The sequence below is a fragment of the Lontra canadensis genome, unplaced genomic scaffold (assembly GCF_010015895.1).
Source record: "Lontra canadensis isolate GAN:19392208 unplaced genomic scaffold, GSC_riverotter_1.0 scaffold6, whole genome shotgun sequence".
Taxonomy (NCBI): Eukaryota; Metazoa; Chordata; class Mammalia; order Carnivora; family Mustelidae; genus Lontra; species Lontra canadensis.
Window position 1 is genome coordinate 10,013,953 of NW_022631000.1, and position 22,118 is coordinate 10,036,070.

Genomic DNA, 22,118 nt, shown 5'->3' on the forward strand with positions numbered 1-22,118 from the left:
TGGGTGGCTCAGTGGGTTAAGCCGCTGCCTTCAGCTCAGGTCATGATCTCAGGGTCCTGGGATCGAGTCCCGCATCAGGCTCTCTGCTCAGCAGGGAGCCTGCTTCCCTTCCTCTCTCTCTGCCTGCCTCTCTGCCTACTTGTGATCTCTGTCTGTCAAATAAATAAATAAAATCTTTGAAAAAAAAAAAAAAAAGAAATACTTGTCACAATGGTACAGGGTCCTTTGTTCCAGGAAATACGCCATGTCCTCACCTAGTAGGTTCTGAATTTGAAAATCAGTTCAGGTCTAGGAGCTGAGCAAAACATGGTGACTTTTTACTAGGGTATTGCCCTCAGCTTTTTAATCCTCTATTCTTGGCTTTTGATTGTAGATGTTAAGCATTTTTTAAATAATATATACATATATTAAATTAATATATTGTGTACTCTAAACTTATAGAATGTTGTATGTCAATTATAGCTCAATAAAACTGGGAAAAATTTAAAATATGAGTAATTATTTACTTCCACATTAAAGAAGAAGAAGAAGAAAATAAATGAAGGAGGAGAAGGCAAAGAAGGAAAAGCAGCAGCATCCTGTGGGCTGCCCACCTCCTTTGCCCCAAGGATGCCAGGCTTGGTTAACCATCTCCATAGCTGCCTAAGAGTCAAGTCCCTTGAGCTGCCCTCCAACCCTTCTGGTTACTGTGGCCTCCTGATTTCTGCTGGTTAAGTGACATCATCTAGTTCATTTGTTTCAGAGCCCACCATTCCCAGAATGACATAAGCAAGCCCAGATCTTGGCTGCCTCACCTACAATCACCTGTTTCTGCAGAGGACCATCGATATTATGGTCCTGTTTCTTATGGTCTTGATGAATGCTAGGTCCTCTGTGCCCTTCCAGCCTCTAGTGGGTGTCTGGCCTCACATAACCTATCCATCCCTGCACATCTATATTCCTCTTTATTCCCTCCTCTACCCTCCACAGGGGCTTTCATACTTTGCTCACTGATGGTTGTCACTGTCTCCGGGCCTCTAAGAATCATCCTAGCAATGAATTTGTCCCATCTCCTAAGATCCTTACTAGGAGGTTAAATCCCGTGCAAGAAGAAAGTATCCCCCATGACAATGAATTCTTGCTTAAGTAGTGCTGTGTTCCAGTCCTTTGGATCGATTGCTCTCAAAATCTAATCCAAGATTTAGTCTTATAACTTCTGCCAATGTCTGCAGATCCTTTGGTGTATATTCTCTTCCCTCCCTTGCTAGACCCATCACTTCCTTAACTGGGTTATGCTAGAATTTAGCTCTGAGTTATTGGCCTTATAGTCGGGAGCAGAGTTTGGAGGAATTTTTGAGGTGGCAGGGGGCATCTGTCAACCTGCGCATCATTCTCCAGTACAGAGGTGGCGCTACTGCTTACTAGGGAGCCATGGACCACTTCCACGAGTTCTGAGAATTCTTGGGGGTCTGCAGAGTTGGCACTCTCAGAGGCATTCATTTCACTGACTCCACCCAATGTATCAGGGTCGAAGATTTTCCCAACCAGGTTGCTGACTTTAGCAGAACAGACCTGCCTTTGCTAAAATAGTAAGTCTCCTTAGTCCTGCAATTTTAGCTGTTAGAGCTTCTGTTTGCTTCTCAACTCTATTCTTCTGACAATATGAGATATGGACCTCTGTAACTACAAGAACTTCTTTGGCTTTTACATCTCACGCTTAGTCTTTCAATGCTTGTTATAGGCCCTCAGTTCTTCATTATCCCACTGATAAGCAATAATACAACTTACCAGTAATCAGCCAACTCCACCATATTTGTAGACCCCTTAACATCTATATTTTCCAAATGGTTGAATTAATGCATTTGTAAGGGCATTCTTCTCTACCAGAACATTTTTTCCAGGTCACCTCCACTAAAATCTCCAGCAGTTGAACTACCTCTGTGTGTGAGGGACTAACCATCCCTTACACAGCATTCAGAATTGGTCCTTTTATGTTCACCAGTAGATGAATGAGCCAGTTCCAACAACCCATCTTATCAATTTTCTCAACTGCTCCTAGCACTGTATGTTTTTGTTCATGTTCTCCAAGAAGCAAATGCCAAGATAAGATTAGGTATGCAAGAGAACATGTAAGAAAGAACAATGAGGGAAAAGGAGAAAGGAGCCAGGAGGCTAGGAGAGCTGTCAGATCATGAGGAAGTTGACTTCTGTGAAGGAGAGAGAAGGCAGTCTTGGAGGAAGAGTCTTGAACTAGTGCAGTTGCAAGAAAGCTTTTGCAAGGCTGACAAGGAGTCCCCAAGTCTAAGCCCCAACACTGACGCTGCCTTAGGGTTCCTGCTACACTTAGTGGCTGGGAATAGCAGATAGGAGTTTTAGCAGAGGCATGAACTCCATGGTGGTGAAGCTAAAGTTGGGGCCACTAACCAGTTATTCTCCCAGCAGCAGAGAGCTAAAAGGTACTTTGCATGATCACCGCATTATAATGAGATACTTCCTTTGCCTTAATGTCTTGAAGAAAGGGAAGAGAAATTGGGTTTACATAGGTTGTGGCACTCCTCTGCTGAGCACATCGACACTTTATATTTTCCTCTGAAATTATAATTACACTCAACGATGGATAAAGAGCAGAGCCAAATTACTTGGCTTAGAAATCAATTTAGGAAAAATGTTGACATTTGCCAGTAAAAAGTGAGCTATGGCAAATGGAGAGATGCCTTATGGGAAACTATTTTCCAAACTATGGACTGTTAAACAGTAAGTGGCTTAATCCATCACTTTCTTTCTATTTGAAGCTTAAACTTGAGCTACTTCCCTCTTTCTGATCAGCACTAACTTTTTTTTTTTTTTTTTGTAAGATTTTACTTTTAAGTAATACCTACACCCACATGGGACTCAAACTAACAACCCAAGAGTAAAAGTTGCATGCTCTACTGACTGAGCCAACCAGGCCCCCCAAGCACTATTATCATCAGTCTTACCAGAGACCTTTTGAGTCTGGGACTGGGAAGTGGTATAACAGTAGTGAAGATTACTGCTATATGGTTCTTGATCCTCATCTCTTCCATAAACATAATAATCATGCAGCCTTTTTGGCTGGGTTATTTATCACAATCCTTTTAGCCATGTCAACAGTTTGTGATCACTTGAGTCTTCTTCCCCTCTATTGCGTCTGTGCTGAGGCATTGCTGAACTGGCCAATATCAAACCTTTTCTTGAATATGACAATTTCTGGACTACTACAGCGTAGGTGAATATATTCTGCAAGCTGGTATTGTGATCAGTGTCCAAAAATGTGCTACTCCACTTAAAAAAAATGAATGTTATTTATCTCCATAGTTCAAAAACAGGTGGAAGCAGGGTGGACCGTGGAGAGAATAATGTATGGGAGTTGAGACCAAGAATAATGTCCTCCCCCTCTCTATCCTTCTGCTTTCTCTGGCCTTGCTTTATACTAAATTAGGCAAAATAGGGGTGCCTGGGTGGCTCAGTGGGTTAAGCCTTTGCCTTCGGCTCAGGTCATGATCTCGGGGTCCTGGGATTGAACCCCACATAGGGCTCTCTGCTCAGCGGGGAGCCTGCTTCCCCCCACCTGCCTCTCTGCCTACTTGTGATCTCTTGCTCTGTGTCAAATAAATAAATAAAATCTTAAAAAAAAATAGTCAAAATAATTCATTAGAAGTATTATGACTTCAGGCTCCTGGGTGGCTCAGTCAGTGAAGCACCTGTCTTCGGCTCGGGTCATGATCCCAGGGTCCTGGGATTGAGCCCCGCATCCGGCTCTCTGCTCGCCAGGGAGCCTGCTTCCTCCTCTCTCTCTGCCTGCCTCTCTGCCTATTTGTGATCTCTGTCTGTCAAATAAATAAATAAAATCTTTAAAAAAAATCAATAAAATACCATTATTCACCTCTTACAATGGCTAAAATTTAAAACATTGATCATATCAAGTGTCAACGAGGAAAGAAGGCGACTGGATAGCATACATTTCTGGTGAGAATACAGTATGTCACAACCATTTTGGAAAACTCACAACCATTTTGGAAAACTGTGGCAGTTTTATTTTGTATTTTATTTTAAGATTTTATTTATTTATTTGACAGAGAGAGATCACAAGTAGATGGAGAGGCAGGCAGAGAGAGAGAGAGAGAGAAGCAGGCTCTGGGCTGAGCAGAGAGCCCGATGCAGGACTTGATCCCAAGACCCTGGATCATGACCTGAGCCGAAGGCAGCGGCTTAACCCACTGAGCCACCCAGGTGCCCTTATTTTGTATTTTAAAGATTTATTTATTTATCTTAAGGAATGGGGGGTGGGGGTGGGCATGGGTAGAGGGGGAAAGAATCTCCAACAGACTCCTTGATTTGCCTGGAGTCCATTTCAGAGCTCAATTTCAAGGCCCTGAGATCATGACCTGAGCCAAATCAAGAGCTGGACACCCAACTGCCCAACCAATCAAGCCACCCAGGCACTCTTGGAGGTTTCTTTCTTTCTTATTTTAAAGATTACATTTTATTTATTTGCAAGAGAGTGAGGAAGAGAGAGAGAGCACAGTGAGGGGCAGAGGGAGAGCTAGAAGCAGGCTAAGCAGGGAGCCCCATGCGGGGCTAGATCCCAGGACTCTGGGATTATGACCTGAGCCGAAGGCAGATATTTAATCAATTGAGCACCCAGGAGGGTGCCCCACCCCTGGAGGTTTCTTACAAAGCTAAACATACATTTAGGTTATGACTAAGCTCCCTGCTTGGATATTTACTCAAATGAGTGAAATTTGAGTGTTCACGTACAAACTACAGAGGAAAGTTAATAGTGGACTTCATTTGTAATCGCCAAACCTAGAAATAACCAAATATCCTTCAAATGGTGAGTGGATAAACAAACTATGGTACATCTATACAACAGAATACTACTATTCATCATAAGAAGGAACAAATTAATGATACACACAAAAACATGAGTCAATCTCAAATATACTATACTAAAGAACCCAGATTCATTCTATTTACAAGACATCCCGGAAAAAAAAACAAAATTGAAAGAACAGAAAATAGATCATTAGTTTTCAGGAGCTGGGAGGGGGTAATTGACTACCAAGAGAACAGAAGGAATTTTCTGGAGTGATTAAAGCTCTATATCTTGTGTTGGTAGTTACACGACTACATGCATTTGCTAAAACTTATAAGACTATACATTAAAATGGATGAATTTCACAGTATGTAAATTATGCTTCAATAAACCTGAGAAGGCTAAAGAGATTAAATAAATTCCCAAAGCCACACAGCTATTGAAATGGCTAATAAGTGTCTGGTAATTACAGATCACCTCAGTTCAGGAAACAAAGATAAAGACAAAACATATAGGTATTACAGCAATTACTCTTGGCTGAATATCTATCACTTGCCTAACACTGTGATTGTTTTACACGCACAATTTTTTTTTTTTACATGCATGATTTTTTTGAATCTAGCAGAGTGGTTTGTTATTTTCATTCAAAAAAATTGTAAATTGAGCTTCAAGGATGGGAAGTTGAGTACAACACTCTTTGGTCCCCTTCCTCTTTGGGAGCTTAGTACTATCACCAATAAACTTTGCTTTGCTACCCACCAAAAAAAAATTTTTTTTAAATGATGGGAAGTTGAACTTTAATTACCCCAAAAGTTTGGGGTTCTTGTGTTCTTAACAATAAGAAATGTAGTAATTTCAAATCCAGTATGAATAAAAAAAGGTAGTTTTAAGAGTTGGAACATATCAAAGGAGGTTATCAAATAAGATTTAAGCAGGGCTTTGAGGAAAGAGCAGAACCTAGAAAGTTCTGACCTTTGTTTTCCAGCATTAAGAGCTTCATGTGTTCTGGAATACTGAGAAACTCTCATCCAGTCTCTGTGAATGTCCTTTATAACCCTCCTCAGTGTTATAAATCTCCTTGTATTGGGATCCTCCTCTTTGTCATCTATCATGTCCCTGAGGTCTCTGTACAGAATCCTAGGAGTAGAGTCAATCATATGACAGACACAGTTTCCTTTTTGATCTCCAAAGTAAACTCTTTTTTTTTTTTTTTTAATTCAGGTAGAATTGGGCCACCTGGGTGGCTTAGTCAGTTAAGCATCCGCCTTTGGCTCAGGTCATGATCTCAGGGATCCTGGGATTGAGCCCCATATCCTTGCTCAGTGGGGGAGCCTGCTTTTCTCTTCTCCTTCTGTCCCTCCCCACCACTTGAACAGCAGGCAGAGGGAGAAGCAGGCTCCCTGCTGAGCAGGAAGCCCCATGCAGGACTCCATACCAGGATGCTGGGATCATCACCTGAGCCAAAGGCAGATGCTTAACTGAGTTACCCCGGCATCCCAATAAACAAAATGTTTGAATAAGTTCAGGTTGAATTTATAGTGAAATGTATAGATCCTAAGTGTATAGTTTACTAAGTTTGAAAAACGATAGTTGTTTCTTTACTCAAGAAAATCTATCATCACAGAAAAATTGTTCGTGCCCCTTCCAGTCAGTTCCTACCACTCCTACCCTTTGGTAAGGTTGGATAGAGTGTCGTCTTACTTAAGATAATGTGGATTGTCCTCTAGTAGTCTTGTTTTCCAAATGGTTTCTAATACAAGAGATGATGGAGAAATGGAATTTAAAAATGCATAAAGAATGTGGTAATTTGTTGATAGACACCAGTTTTAGAATCACTTTTCTCTTCTTTCCGCATTAGCCTACTCTCAATATCCAGTCAATAATGAGTTCTGTCAAACTTACCTCCGTCTATTGTCTATCGCTACCACCCAAGAGTCAAAGCTGCCAAAATCTCTTGCTAGAAAGACTTAACTGGTCTCCTCTGCAACACACCCTCTGCCTCTGGTCCTTTCTCTACATTAGAGGCAAATAATCTTTTCAAAATGGAAATACGACATTTCAGCCCAGCCCCTTGAACTTCTAAAGGCTCTTGGGTCTTTTAGTGGGTTTTTTTTTTTCCTTTTTAAGATTTTATTTTTAAGTAATCTCTGTATCCAACGTGGGGCTCAAACTCACAAGCCCAGGATCAAGAGTCACATGATCCACTGACTGAGCCAACCAGGGATCCTGAGGCTTATGTTTTTTAGGATAAAGACAAAACAAAGGTCTTATGTTACCTGGGCCTCCATTCCTTTCCAGTTTCAACGGATACCTATGTTCCCAGCTCTGAACTCCCAACACAGTGGCCATCCAGTTTCTTTGCTACTCACTTCAGGATCCTCACAGGCCCTCCCCACTGGCTGGAATTCCTTTCTTCTCATTTTCAATTTAATGCTTATTTGCCCTTCAATTTGATGTCAACTCAAAACTTTTTCCCTTAAGTAATGGACTCAGAAGAGATTCATAACACTTTTGGAATAATTTACTTCCTCCCAAGACTTCCAGTGTAGCTCTGCCCTAGCCAGAAACAAGATAACTGAAGTTAATTCTTCTAATGAAAAGTGTCTTCTGGGCCTGATTATGTCATTTTTCTAACCCAGTATCTTCTCCTACTCCCTATTTCCTCCAGGAATGAAGTTCTTTCTCCTTTCTTATCCTTCAAAACATATTGCAATTTTAATAATGTTCTTATCCTTCAGGTAATAGTGATTGAAATATTGGGTGATTACTGCTGTTTTTAATACTGTTGGACTTAACATTCTAAAACAGGAAGATGGGGTTTTGGAATAAAAGACTACTTCCAACTAAGTTTAGAATTTGCTAAAAACCTTCTAAAATAGTACTTTATTTATTTATTTATTTATTTATTTAAGATTTTATTTATTTATTTGACAGAGAGAGATCACAAGTAGACAGAGAGGCAGAGAGAGAGAGAGAGAGAGAGGGAAGCAGGCTCCCTGCTGAGCAGAGAGCCGGATGCGGGACTCGATCCCAGGAACCTGAGATCATGACCTGAGCCGAAGGCAGCAGCTTAACCCACTGAGCCACCCAGGCGCCCCTAAAATAGTACTTTAGGGGGAATGACATAATGGAAATAGAAAACAGAATTCTGGGTGCTAAACACAACAGAGAACATTTTTCTTTCCAAGAGGGGACTCAAATAATTGTTCCAGAGAACACTGAGTAAAATTAGACAGTGAGTACATGGTAATACATTAGAGGACAGAGACCAATTTTCTTAATATTGATTCCTAAGTAACCTGAAGTCCATTTCCTTTTATGGTTCACATCAAACCTTTCCATTTATCATTCACTGAACATTTATTGAGCACCAACAATGTGTCAGACTCCATTCTAGGAAGTTGTGATACCTAAGTGCACAAAACTGACAGAAATCCCTTTATACTACTAGTAGGAGACAATAACAAATTACATATGTTAGGGGAGACAAATGTTACAGAAAAATTGAGAACTAAAGCATGGTGAGGGGGACAAATGGTGCTGGTAGGGGTTGAAAAACAGCTTGGGATTTGATTTGATTTTTTAAAGATTTACTTATTAGGGAGAGGGAGAGAGAGCACAAGCAGGAGGAGCAGCAGGCAGAGGGAGAGGGAGAGGGAGAAGCGGGCTCCCAGCTGAGCAAAAGGCCCGATGTGGGACTCAATCCCAGGATCCTGGGGTCATGACCTGAGCTGAAGATAGACACTTAACCAATTGAGCCATCCAGATGCCCCCAGTCTGTGATTTTATTTTATTTTTTTTAAAGATTTTATTTATTCATTTGACAGAGATCACAAGTAGGCAGAGAGGCAGGCAGAGAGGAGGAAGCAGACTCCTCGCTGAGCAGAGAGCCCGATGTAGGGCTCGATCCCAGATCCCAGGACCCTGAGATCACGACCTGAGCCAAAGGCAGAGCCTTTAACCACTGAGCCACCCAGGTGCCCCATCAGTCTGTGATTTTAAAGAGGGGTTCGGAGTATGCTTTTTTGACCAAGTGATGTAAAAGCTTTACCATACCAGCTTCTGGGGAAAGGTCATTTCAGCCAGTGCCAAGATCAGGCAACAAAGGCAGGGTTCTGGAGGTGAGGTTGAAGGTAAAAGGCATGGGGCGGGAGATACTTAGGTGTAGGTTTTGGAGGTCATAACAAGGACTTTGGTTTTAACTCAGAATGAAACAGGACCCATAGGAGGCTTTTAAGCAGAGAAGTGTCATGATCTGACTTGTATTTCTAAAGGATCTTTTCATATATGAAACTGAGTATTTTGAAATCTTATTTAAAAATTCCAGATATAAGAGCACCTGGGTGGCTCAGTCATTAAGCGTCCCCAGGGTCCTGAGATTGAGTCCCATGTCAGGCTCCCTGCTTGGCGGGAAGCCTGCTTCTCTCTCTCCCACTCCTCCTGCTTGTGTTCCCTCTCTAGCTGTGACTCTGTCAAATAAATAAATAAATCTTAAAATCGTATATAAAACCTGGCACACCTGTGTATCGTTCCTCATTAACCAATTGTCAAATGCAAATTGTTATCACAACCAAAACATTAACACCACTGTAGTAACATCTAATCTTCATTCTATATTCTAAATTTCCCGGTATTCCACATGTAGCAGAACTGTAACTTACTCAAACCAGGGCAGTTTTTAAAAATGATATATAGGGGCACCTGGGTGGCACAGTTGGTTAAGCAGCTGCCTTCGGCTCAGGTCATGATTCCGGGGTCCTGGGATAGAGCCCCACAACAGGCTCCCTGCTCATCAGGAAAGTCTGCCTCTCTCTCTCCCTCTGCCTGCTGCTCTCAAATAAAATCTTAAAAAAAAAAAAATTAAAACGATATATAGCTGGGGCGCCTGGGTGGCTCAGTCTGTTGGGTGTCTGCCTTTGGTTCAGGTCATGTCCTGGAGTCCAGGGATCCAGCCTCATGTCAAAGTCCCTGCCCAGCTGGGAGTCTGTTCCTCCCTTTTCCTATGCCCACCCCCCATTCATGCTTTCTCTTGCTCTCAAAGAAGTAAAATCTTAAAAAAAAAGATATACAGCTTACACAGAGAAAATATGTACACATATTTAAGCACGTAGTTCTGTGGATTTTTACATATGGTAAGCCTTAGTAACTGCCACTCAAAACAAGGTCAGCTCACTTTATGCTGATGACAATAGATATGATCAGGACTACCTGCTTCTCTGAGTAGATTCGTATTAAATCTTTTTGGCAAGAATATCATCAATGGTATATCCCATCAGAAAACACGTTTCTGTTTGTGTCATTCCTGGTGCTAAGTCTGAATACTCAGTCAAGGTGGACATTACCCATTTTTTCTACAAGCCCTATCTTGCAAACTGTAGATTTACTTGAGGCACTTTCAGATAAATTAATACCAATTCACTGAGTTAGCATTTAAAAAATTTCCCCATCTTTCTCCTCCCACATCTGCCCCTTAGGGCTGCATCCTTGGAGATATAGCTATTTCCAATTTTGCTTTCTGGCAGGGAGTTCACAGGCTTTCTTGACATAGATCCATTTGCCTTAGCCAGCCATGTCTGGGCAGAACCTGACTCCAAAGCTCAATGACTTCAATACCAATTCTTGGGAGCTTATAGGTCTCTTTGGAGCCAGGAGAAATTCAGAGGGCTGGCTCCAAACGTCTCCTAGCACCATTCCTGTGGCATCACATACCTTGCTCACACCACACATGCGCTTCTGGAGACAGCTCTGCACGACTGTGACTTCAGTTTCCACGTGGGAAATTGAACATTTCCTCTCCCCCTGGCTCCTCCCAAATATCTAGATCATAGGGCAAGTTCCCTTTTCTTTGCCACAGAATTCATCTGAGGGATGGAGTATTGAGTTCCAAGTTGTCTTTTTTTCCTTGTAATATTTGGTAAGCTTGGGAGGGAGACAGTGCAGGAAGGGTAGACTAGGGTAGCTAAAATTATAGGAATTTGAAAGGAGGTTTGTGGGAATTAGGGAAATGCTGGGGAATAAATATGACTTTAGAAATTTAACCTTGCTAGGGGCAGGAAAAAGTGGTAGTTATCTTTGTGGTGGACCTACAACTAATTTTATAGAGATAGCGAAGTTCACTTTTGTGTGTGAGGAAGGGAAAGCCACAAGCAGACTGGGAAGACAAAATACAAACTTGGGTAATCCATCGAAAATAAGGGAAAAGTATGGGACACCTGGGTGGCTCAGGCCATGATCCCAGGGTCCTGGGATAGAGTCCCACATTGGGGGGGGTCCTTGCTCTGCAGGGAGCCTGCTTCTCTCTCCTCCTCTGTAGCCACTCTGCCCGCTTATGAGTGCGCCTGTGCTTGTGCTCTCTGACAAATAGATAAACTTTTTTAAAAAGTCAAAGTTTAAAAAGGAAACAAAGTTAAAGTTCATAGTATGTATGCAATAAGAAATGAGGAATAAAATGTGTAGATCATTTATTTACACTGAAAAATTCTGACCATTAATGAGTAATCAGTGTAGAGACATTGCCAAGAACATCGAAATATCTTGCTCATCAAAAAACATTCCTCTCTAGTTTTTAACACTGAGGATTCTTTTTTTTTTTTTTTTTTAAGATTTTATTTATTTATTTGACAGACAGAGATCACAAGTAGGCAGAGAGGCAGGCAGAGAGAGAGGAGGAAGCAGGCTCCCCACTGAGGAGAGAGCCCATTTGCAGGGCTCCATCCCAGGACCCTGGGATCATGACCTGAGCTGAAGGCAGAGGCTATAACCCACTGAGCCACCCAGGCACCCCTAACACTGAGGATTCTTGCCTGAATCTGTCCATATCATGATAGTTACAAACTTTCCAACTCCACTACTCCTTCTAGTACATTTTGGAGGGGAAAAAAAAAATCTCATAATCCAAAAATCCACAACAATAAAACAATGTTGGAAACTGCCATAAAGCCACAAGTGGGAAAAAATAAATCTTTTCTAAGAACCACAGGACTCTAAATTCAGGAGGACATAAAAATTTTAAATAAATCAAACTCATCGAAGTGTATACAGTAAATGTACAGTTTTTAAAAAATACCAATCCATCCTCATGTGAGTGGTTTAAAAAAAATCATGCCCCAAAAAATCATGATTTTTGGCTTAATCCTGAGTTAAGAATATTAATAATTTGCCCAGAATGCATATGGTCTCCTATACACAATACACATTTGAAATCCAATACATTATGAATTTTTGAGTCAGAAATATCCTTAAATATTTTTAACCACTAGAAACATACATAATAGTTACAAGGGGAAATAATATCAGCGAAGTGTTCTGTGTTTTTATTCCAGAGACACACCACAGAGGTCTCAGGTTATTAAGAAAACATCAAAAAATGTTTTGTTATATTAAAAGTATGTTTTGGGGAGTAGGAAAGAATAAAAGCTTTCCCTTAGGTTTGAAACACACTACAGTTTGAAGCCATGAACCTGAGCAGCCTCTGGGGGAGTCAGGCTGTCGCGAGAAGAGAAATCCAGCTTGGAAGCTGTACAGGTGCGCTTCCCACTCCACCCCTTCCTCGAGGCTCGGCAAGGCTCAGGCTCCCACCTTAAAAGAACTCTTAGGGTTGCTTCTATTTCAGAAGGGTCAACATTTGGTAGTAGAATGACTTTTTCATCTTATTTAGAAGAATAAATAGTAATTTTGAAATGCTTTTCCAATGTAAAGCATTAAGAGCCCTTGTATCCCAACCCACGACAGTGCAGGCCCTGGTAGGGGTCTAGGGGTCGGAGGGTAACATCTGTAGTGGACCAGCCCGTGGGCCCTGGAGGTAGGAAGATGGAGGATGTGGAGCAGCCTGCAGTTCCCCCATCAGTGGCACTGCGGAGTTGCTTGTAGTTCCCTTTCTACCAGTAATCATAATCACCGCTGTACCCCTTTTCCTGGTACTGTGAGCTCATTGGAGGCTTTTCATTAACACCTTATTCCTACAAAGCAAACAAAATATGTTCCTTTTAAAAAGATTACATCCAAGAAGAAACATTAAGTTACACCCTTAAAAACAGCCAAGAATGCCACTGGTGGAACTGTTCCTGAACTTGAGGATAGTGGGTGGAAAGCATGCAACTAAGTCATCGAGGAGTGACTATTAGGCCCGTTATGTCTCTGTAATATGCTCCTATCCTATGCAGCCCATGGGCAGGAGAAGCCCCCCAATGGATTTTTTACCATTTGCCTAGTGGCCTTGGTAGGTCATTAAAGGACTCTCCAGAGTGACCTCAATTTTATTCAACTTGTTTGGCAGCAACAATTCTTGGCAAGTAGAACAGCCAGAAGGGGGAGAAACAAGTGCACACTCACATACTTTGTCCTGTGAGAGACAGTAACTGGGCCCAGGGGCTGCCACTCCCGGCTGGGGGAGGGGGAGTCTAACCTGAGGGTTCCACCTACTTCAGGCTTCTACCTCTGTCAACTGTCCAAGACCTAGAATGTTTAGTAACCTTGACCCTAAGGATGGGGCCCCTGTAGGCCAAGGGGGGATGGTTCCAGCACAATTGAGGGCTGGGGAGAGGGATCTCTGGGCTGCACCAAACTAAACCCAGAAGCACACCCTTTTCAATACGGCCTGAATGGAAATCTCCTTTGAGTATCCTTTTGATGCACCTCCCATTTGTGCTTTTGGAAAACACCTCTAGTCACCCCTCCTACTTGTCTGCTCCACGTAATCAAGCCTCAGAAAGGCACCTGTATCCTTCACTGCTCTGAATCTCCCATTATCCAAGCGAGTGTATCATTTCTACCTTCCTCTGCTTCATTTCTATTACCTAAAGCCAGATTCTATTTTGGCACCTTTAGAAGATGCTAGGCCCGTAAAACCTATTAAAAACAACTTTCCCACATTTTTCTAACAGATCTTACACTCTTCCCTCTTCTACAATGTAAGCCTCTCAGTGCACTTACTTGCTTCCAACCCTTCAAGGGCCCATCACCCAGAAAGAGCTTCCTGATCAGATTCCATGTCCTTCACTCTAATCTTTTTTTTTTTTTTTTTAAGATTTTATATATTTATTTGACACACAGAGAGATCACAAGTAGGCAGAGAGGCAGGCAGAGGGGGACGGGGAAGCAGGCTCCCCGCTGAGCAGAGAGCCCTATGTGGGGTTCAATCCCAGGACCCCGAGATCATGACCTGAGCCAAAGGCAGAGGCTTAACCCACTGAGCCACCCAGGTGCCCCTTCACTCTAATCTTTGAAATTACAACATTTTGCATATATATCCTTTTCTTTAAAACTGGGTGATGGGCATTAAGGATGGCACATAAAGCAGTGAGTACTGGGTATTACAGAAGACTGATAAATCACGGACCTCCACCTCCGAAACCAATTAATACACTGTATATTAACTGAACTTCAATAAAAATAAATTTTAAAAATAAAGTGATTTTTGTTGTTTATATTTCCACTGTATTATAGTCCTATATTATGACCAATGAAATGCGTATACTTTGGGGAGAAAAAAAACTGTACTTAATTCTCCTCAGTAGGTTCTCTATAAAAGTAAATACAATAGAAACACAAACAAAACCCCTAAATACAATAGACTTTTGGAATTCAAAATTTCTTTACAGGGTACCTGGGTGGCTTAGTGAGTTAGGTGGCTGCCTTCCTCTCAGGTCATGAGACCCTGCCCCACATGGGGCTCCTTGCTCAGCGAGCAGTCTGCTTCGCCCTCTCCCTCTGCCTGCCGCTCTGCCTCAGTGTGCCTCAGTGTGCTCTTGTGCTCTTTCTGTGTGTCAAATAAATAAATAAAAAATCTAAAAAAAAAATTTCTTTACAGGCATATAAACTTCTTGATGGCTGCTTAATTTTCATACTTTGATGACTTTTGTACACCTCCCTGTCAACATGGCTCCTTTTATCAGTGATGTGGAAACCGAGGCCCAGAAAAGTGAAGTGGCATGGGTAAAATTATGGAAATGGTTGCTGCTGGAGAAGAGACTTCGGTGGAGGACTGTCCCCTTCCTTGAGCCAATGCTGTTGCTGCGGCTTTGACACAGAACAGTACTCACCCTGCTTTACCTCACCCCACCTCACCTGTTTATCAATAGTAGTGGCTTCTTTTAATAAAAATATTGCCCATCCTATTTAGAATCAGAAATCTTAGAAGAATTAGCTAGTCTAGTTTACACAGAGAACAACAAATTTATCCGGTCCCTTCCCCCAAGGTCTATTCTGCACCAGCCAGTCATTGTTGATTTTAATTGGCTTAGAATTTATACAGAGAAAAAAAAAAAAACAACTTGTTTCTCTTCACAATTGTGCTTCTAGAGTAGTCTCTTTGGTGATTACGGAGGTATTTTATTGATCACATAATATAACTAAAGGCATCTTTTGAAAGAGCACCACGGGCTACTGGGTAAATTCTAAACCTTCAAAGCTGACTATAATCAGACCCTAAACTAATGATATTACTTAAAATCTATAGTGCTCAATTAGAGCCAAAACTGTTTTTTTTTTTTTTTTTTGCATACACTGTGTATTTCCATCTTTATGACTTTGTTGAAAGGAATCCCACTTGCTGGAATAATTAATACCCACATTTTTCTTTTTTAATGCTTTCCCACATCAGACACAGTGCTAAGAACTTTACATTTATTAACTCATCTAATCTTCATAATACTTCAGATGGGCATTATTATGCCCACTTTATAAGGAGCAAGCAGTTTTGTTTTTTTTTTAACCATAGCTGTCTCCCTAAAATATTAAAAATTTCTACTTTGTCTTAAATTCTCTCAGCCTTGGCATTGGTTGCTCTATTAAAAAATGAGCTTTCTTCTTCTTTCCATGTAGGCAATTCTTCCTTCAAGTGAAGAAACCTCTTCTTTGATACTAGTCATCACGTGCTACGTTTACAGAGCAATATCCCGATTAGACTGGAGTCTACTTAGGGGGTTTTGTTGCTGTCGTTTTGCTAGTCATTATTTCTGTGACATGCATATACCTGTAATACAGTATTTAATCAATACTGTTTCTCCACAATTGTGGGTGGGTCTCTAAGCAGAAGCAGTAAGCCCTGACCTATAAATGCTTTTTCTTAGGAATACACGTAACTCAGTAATAACTTTCTTGGAACTCTTTACTGACAGCTTGTGCAAGAAATACGGATCTATTTAAAATTAACACGCATCTCCTCTCTCCCCTAACTGAACACCAGGTGTCCAGTTTTCGTTTGTAGAAAAGAACCAGGTGGTTACCTCCGAACACATTTGGGGCACAGCATATTGTCCTCCATGTGTGGGGGTGGAAAATTGCAGGCCGGTAGCAAGAACAGGGCACATACTCTTCCCCGTTTTTCAGGCACCCAGGCTTGTCCTGCATGGAATTGCAGGTGAACCCAACCTTCTGTGTCTGCAGGCAGACTTTTTCCATGGACCACACACCACCTGACACCTGGAGAAGGAAAGGGAGGGAAAAACGAAGACAGCATGACTAAATTCTGATGTTCCTCTGGTCAAGAACAGATGATGGTCTTTGTTTCTATTACTTTTCTCAAGTGCCAGCTCCAAGATATAAGCCCTGGAATCCTAGCTTAACCTACTCTGTCCTGCGCCCCACCCCCTTATTTTTTTTTAAAGATTTTATTTATTAATTTGTCAGAGAGAGAGGAAGAGCGAGCGAGCGAGCACAGGCAGACAGAGTGGCAGGCAGAGGCAGAGGAAGAAGCAGGCTCCCTGTAGAGCAAGGAGCCCGATGTGGGACTCGATCCCAGGATGCTGGGATCACCTGAGCTGAAGGCAGCCACTTAACCAACTGAGCCACCCAGGCGTCCCTGTCCGGTGCCTTTTTAGAAAACCATACAGAACAGTTTTTATTAAAACGTTAAAAAGGAGAGGTGCCTGGGTGCCTCAGTTGGTTAAGCGGCTGCCTGCTTTTAGCTCAGGTCATGATCCTAGGGTCCTGGGATGGAGCCCCCACATCGGGCTCCCTGCTGAGCAGAGAGCCTGCTTCTCCCTCTCCCTCTGCCTGCTCCTCTACCTACTTGAACTCTCTGTCAAATAAATACATAAAACCTTAAACACACACACACACACACCACAAACTTTCAGATGGAAAAAGTATAGCTGGAAGTGATATAGCTCTAAGTGGGTAAATGATAGTACAAAGGAGGCAAAACTACCTCTGCCCATCCTACGTTTGGAGCAGGGACTCCCTCACAAAAAGATCAACAAAAGAACATTGGTTTCCTTTTTTTTTTTTTTTTTTTAAAAGATTTTAAAATTTATTTGACAGAGAGAGAAAAATGGAGAGGGAACAGGAGCAGGGGGGATGAGAGAGGGAGAAGCAGGCTTCCTACTGAGCAGCAGTTCAAAGCAGGGCTCAATCCCAGGACCCTGGGATTATAACCCAGGCTGAAGGCAGATGCTTAACGACTGAGCCACCCAGGACCCCCGAGAAAATCAGTTTCTTAATGCATATGGCACACATCACTTGAAGAAACCACCAACGAAAAGAAACTCAAAATGGTGGCTCAGAATCCTTGTTTTTACAAAGAAAGAGGAATTTGCAGAGAAACAACAGGAAAAAGGGAGGCAGTTTTAGGCTCCTGGAGGCAGCAGAGAGTGGGCGGGTCAATCTATGCGGAAGGAACTGATAAGTAAGGTTTCTCTGGTGCCACCTCTCAGTGGACTGTCTCCAGCAAAAAGAGAATTTATAAGCTGCCTTTAGGCAGTAAAAAGGGACTTTTCTGGGTTGGCTGCTCTTTAATTGCCATCAGCTCAAAACAATTTTTATTATACATTTTAAAACAATTTAGGACAGGTATAATTTGGGGTGACATACTCTGGTTTCCTTCAATAGAAAGACTAAACCGGAATGGTCTGGGAGGGTCTGCATGAAATGGGTTTGGGGTTTCAACAGGCATTGTACTGTGCTAACCAGTTTATGGTTTCTCTTAATTTTATATCCTGTAATTCTTACAACATTGTGAGGTAGGTGTAATTATTAACCTATTTTATGGTGAGGAAACTGGGAACTGTATTAAACAACTTGGTAATGTCACTCACTTAACAGACTTTAGAAGATCCAAGGCTTAAGCTCAGGCAGCTGATTTTAGAGCGTGCTCTTTGAATTCCTTCAAGAAGGGGAAAGAAAGCCAAACAGATTGCCATTCCCTTCTGATGACATCAATAATTTGCAGCAGTGGTTTTCAAAGTGCGGTCCCCAGACTAGCATCATCAGCACTGGCTGAAAAATTATTAGAAAAGAAAATTCCCAGGCCCTACCTCAGTTCTGAATCAGAAACTCTGTGGGTAGGGCCCACAGAGGAATCACCCTTCAGGTGATTTTGATATACCCTAAAACTGATTGGAGGTTAACATCAATAGCATTTTTTTCCTCAACAGGACCAGAACGAAATCTCAAGCCTGGGCTTACCGTGGGCCTCCTGTGGCGATTCCACGGTCTCCATCTTGCCAGCCCTGCCTGCAATTCTGGACCAGGAGGCAAACACAGCATCTGGGGCTGAAGTTGTCACAACAACAGTATCGACTCCCTCCAGGAGAGCACCAGACCCCACAGGGGCGGGTGCCCCACCCTCAGGGGGAGCAGCCACCTCGGGAGGGTAGGTCCCGTCGGAAGATACCCTTTTTCCGAAACCTTCCAGAGACATTTCCCCCTGCTCCATCTTTGATCTTCTTTGTGACTGTGAGAGAATCTTGGCCTCCTCTGCGGTGACAGGAATGTTCTTCTACAAACAGGGTTTGCAAGGTTAAGGTGCTGTCAGAAGTGCAGTCCAATTTTTATGATTTTACCCAACTTTGGTGTGAAGTGGCTGGTGGTGGGGGTGGAAGGGGGACGTCAGTGTGGGTGGTGGGTGTGCTGTTGTTTCCCTTCAGAGGGGAGGAGAGGCTAAAGTAATCCCTCCACGGACTTTCTGATGCTAAATTAGGTAATTAGAATGAGGACTAAACCTTCCACTCTGTCAAATCCCTACAAATTACTTACCTGTTGATCAGGGTAAGCATATTCGCAGATTCTCTTATATACATCCAATTTCTAAGACAAGAGAAAAATGAGTTAACAATCAAGTAAGGGTCCTACCCCTCCTCCCAGGAGCACTGCCTCCGACCCTGGGCCGTCACCTGGCCTTTGGTGCTCAGCTTTAGCTGCTGGCACCAGGCCCGCAGGACATCTCGGTGAAGCATGTTGGCGGGTGGCAATTTCGAAGGTAATGGAGGAACTGGGATTTTCTTCCGAAGTCTTACTTTTCCACTGCCTTCTTCCTTCTTTTCTGAACAAGATGCAGGAGGAAAACAGGATGAAATTAGCAATAATTCCCTTTTGGACAGCCTTTTAAAATGTCAAAGTACAACTTTAAGTTCTCCCAACCCAATCCCCATTGCAGATTCAATGACTTGACAAAGACCCCAGAACTTCCAAAAGACACAACCTCAAACCTGGGACGGACTTACTACTTCGGAGTCTCCAGTTTTTACTTCCTGAAACTTCCATACTTGCTCCCTTGTGAGCACTTACACCCAGACTCGAACGAGGTTGTACTAGAGATCTTACTTCCAATCCAGGGGAATGAGAGTAATTTTAAACCCGACATCGTAATCCTCAGTGGGGCCTGGTCCTCTTACCAAGCAACAAAGCAAACCACTAGGCAATGCTACACACAACCACCTGACCCGTTCTCAGAATTACATCAGCCCTCTCCACTCTGGGCAGTGCTCGGGTCTCACCGCACACAGCTTCCTCACACTCTCTCACTGTCCAGGAAAGACTTCTAGAACACACTCCAGAACAGACAACTATAATGACACTAATAGTTATGAGGCTTTACCGAGTGCACATTACTAGTCAGGTTATCATGCAGGCATTTTTTACCCAGTTATTCCCTATACACTACAATGGAGCCTGCAGCCCACTCCATCTGACCTGGGTAAGTTAAGTATTATCCTCAACTCTTAGAAAAAGAAGGTGGAGGTTTAAGGATGGGATTTCAAATTTATAGCAGTCTGTCCCCAAACCACTGTACTCTGAGATCCCTTAACACTAAGCAGTGAGTGAGGTCAAAATGATGAACAGAACAAATAAACCGTCAGAGTGTGGAGACCTGAAGACACCAGAGTTTTAACAGAGCTGGCTGAAGGAAGGCTTCAGGCGCGGGCCAAGTAAGCTGGACGCCAAAGGAAGTGGAGGGTTTTCAGAATACAGGACCCTTTTTCTTTTTCCTGCTTTTTCTATTCCTTCAGAAAATTCCTCAGTCTTCTTAACCCAAGGAAAGGAGATTTGAGGGCTTGTAGACTTCTTACCTTTGTCTTCTTTCATCGATCTTTTTCGTTTGGTCCCGCTGGCGGAGGTTTTTTGCAACTTCGGTTCACTGGAAGCCTGCTCCTTCTCTCTGGCTTCTTCTGATGCTGCTTCGGATAGGCCAGCCAGAGAGTGCTCCCCTGACTTCGTGGCGTTCTGCCGGGGACAGAGGAGCCGTCTTCCCGAGGGTGCCCGACCCACCACACACACTACCTGCCTCGAGATTAACTCACATCCACGGCACCAGGACAGTCATTACACACATCACTGGCAGTGCAGAGTCTCCTCTGGGAAATCATCTCAACCCCAGGCTGACTTCTAAGATGGGGTACATGGGGAAATGGGAGGCCGAGATGAAAATATGAAAAAAGACAAAATATAGATACAAACCACAGAAGTAGAAGAAACTAGGCTCTTTAGCCAGGGGGTGCGGGAGCCCTTACCTAATATCACCTGCCATATCCATTATTCTCTTACCTGGAGATTTTCTTCCCCCATTCCTTCGGTCCTGATCTCTTCCAAACAAAGTTTTCTCCTACTACTGCCAGAGGGATTCTATATATACTCCTACGGTGGTTCCTTGTGTTTATTTAGCATGAAGATGTACAAATGTCTAATTCAGCGGACCAGCCTCTCCACGGCCCCAAGGGCCGGTTGCAGAATTCCTTTCCAGCCTAGTTACCTTGGCCTGAAGAGACTTAGCTCACTCCACGCCAGCCTTCCACTCACTTTCTTAAATCTTACTTCTCCTTCGGAATCTCATTTCCAGTATTCCCTCACCTGGCCGCCCCTCCTAATCTCCTTAGACCAAATCACCTCTGCAAGTTGCCTCTCTGCCTCCCCCTTATCAGTCAGTTTTACATTTGCTTGTGGGATTTGATCGGACCTCCTTACCCCCTTTGACGGTAAGCTGCCTAAGGGCAGAATTTCTCTCTCCTCCTGGGCCCTCAAACATTGTTTAACTGGGCACCAGAAGCAAGAGAACACTTGAGGATACAGTTATCTGATAGAGAAACCTCTTACATAAGGTGTTGACGTATTTTTTATTTTCTTTCATTAACTCCCCGCAGCAACCTAGTAGCAACTTCCAACTGTTTTTCAGATGCCGAAGCTACCTAACCAAAGACACACAGACAGGCATTTCTGAGGAACACAAAATCCCTACCTCGAAATCCTTTCCAGTGTCCTCAAGGTGGGAGCACAGGACAAATTAACACTTGTATGGCATTTTACATCACTATAGCAGCTTTGCATTCGTATACAAATTTTACATTTGCATAGCCTTAACACAAACTACTCACTTTGGAGCCTAATGTCTTAAGTCTTAAAATTGGGCAAAAATGCTGGTTGAGAGTGTTCGGTTCCACTGAAAGGTCTCAAATCCGCTCTAACTTTTTTTTTTTTTTTTTTTTAGTAAGGTCCACACCCAGCCTGGAAGGCATTGTGGGGCTTAATTCCTGACCATGAAATCAAGCAGAGAACTGAGATCAAGAATTGGATGCTTAACCTGCTGAGCCACCCAGGCGTCCCAAAGCTTCTCTACCTTTAATTTCTGCCTGCGGTGCTTGTCAATATGTCTGACTTTGGATTATTCCATAGCCCCGGTGACCCTTGGAAAAGACAGGTTCAGACCTACCATTACTGGTTTAGGACCGGTGTCTGTTGAGGGCAAATTAAAGCATCTAGCTCTTTCCACCAACCTCAGTTCCATTACCTATTCCGGAAGTTTTCCCCTCACCTCCCTTCTTCTCCTGTCACCACTCCCCTCCAGGCCTGGAAGCAGAATCTTCTCAAAGACAGGATAAAGCATCTTTTCAAAACCAAAATAGGAAGCCCTGTTTCTTACATACAGCCTCCTTGCCCCAATATTATCAGGCTGCGATTGTCATTTAGGACTTTACTTCTTTTTTTTTTTTTTCCTTAACAAGAGGAAATCGAGGCACATTCTTTTCTCCTCAAAACAGGATCAAGTGTGCTCAAGCGGGAGAGAGAAACAGGTCGAGGCTCTCAAAGACAG

The 22,118-nt window shown here is 42.8% G+C and overlaps 1 protein-coding gene across 1 annotated transcript; it reads right to left on the bottom strand.

Moving 5' to 3' along the window:
• Positions 1 to 12,743: 12,743 nt before the first annotated feature.
• Positions 12,744 to 20,599, bottom strand: DPPA4 (developmental pluripotency associated 4). Its single transcript, XM_032852631.1, has 7 exons — positions 20,579 to 20,599; positions 20,104 to 20,257; positions 18,928 to 19,076; positions 18,791 to 18,841; positions 18,221 to 18,530; positions 16,042 to 16,237; positions 12,744 to 12,774 (listed from the first exon to the last, which is right to left on the bottom strand). The coding sequence occupies exons 1-7, from the start codon at positions 20,597 to 20,599 to the stop codon at positions 12,744 to 12,746; spliced, it is 912 nt and encodes a 303-aa protein (XP_032708522.1).
• Positions 20,600 to 22,118: the final 1,519 nt, after the last annotated feature.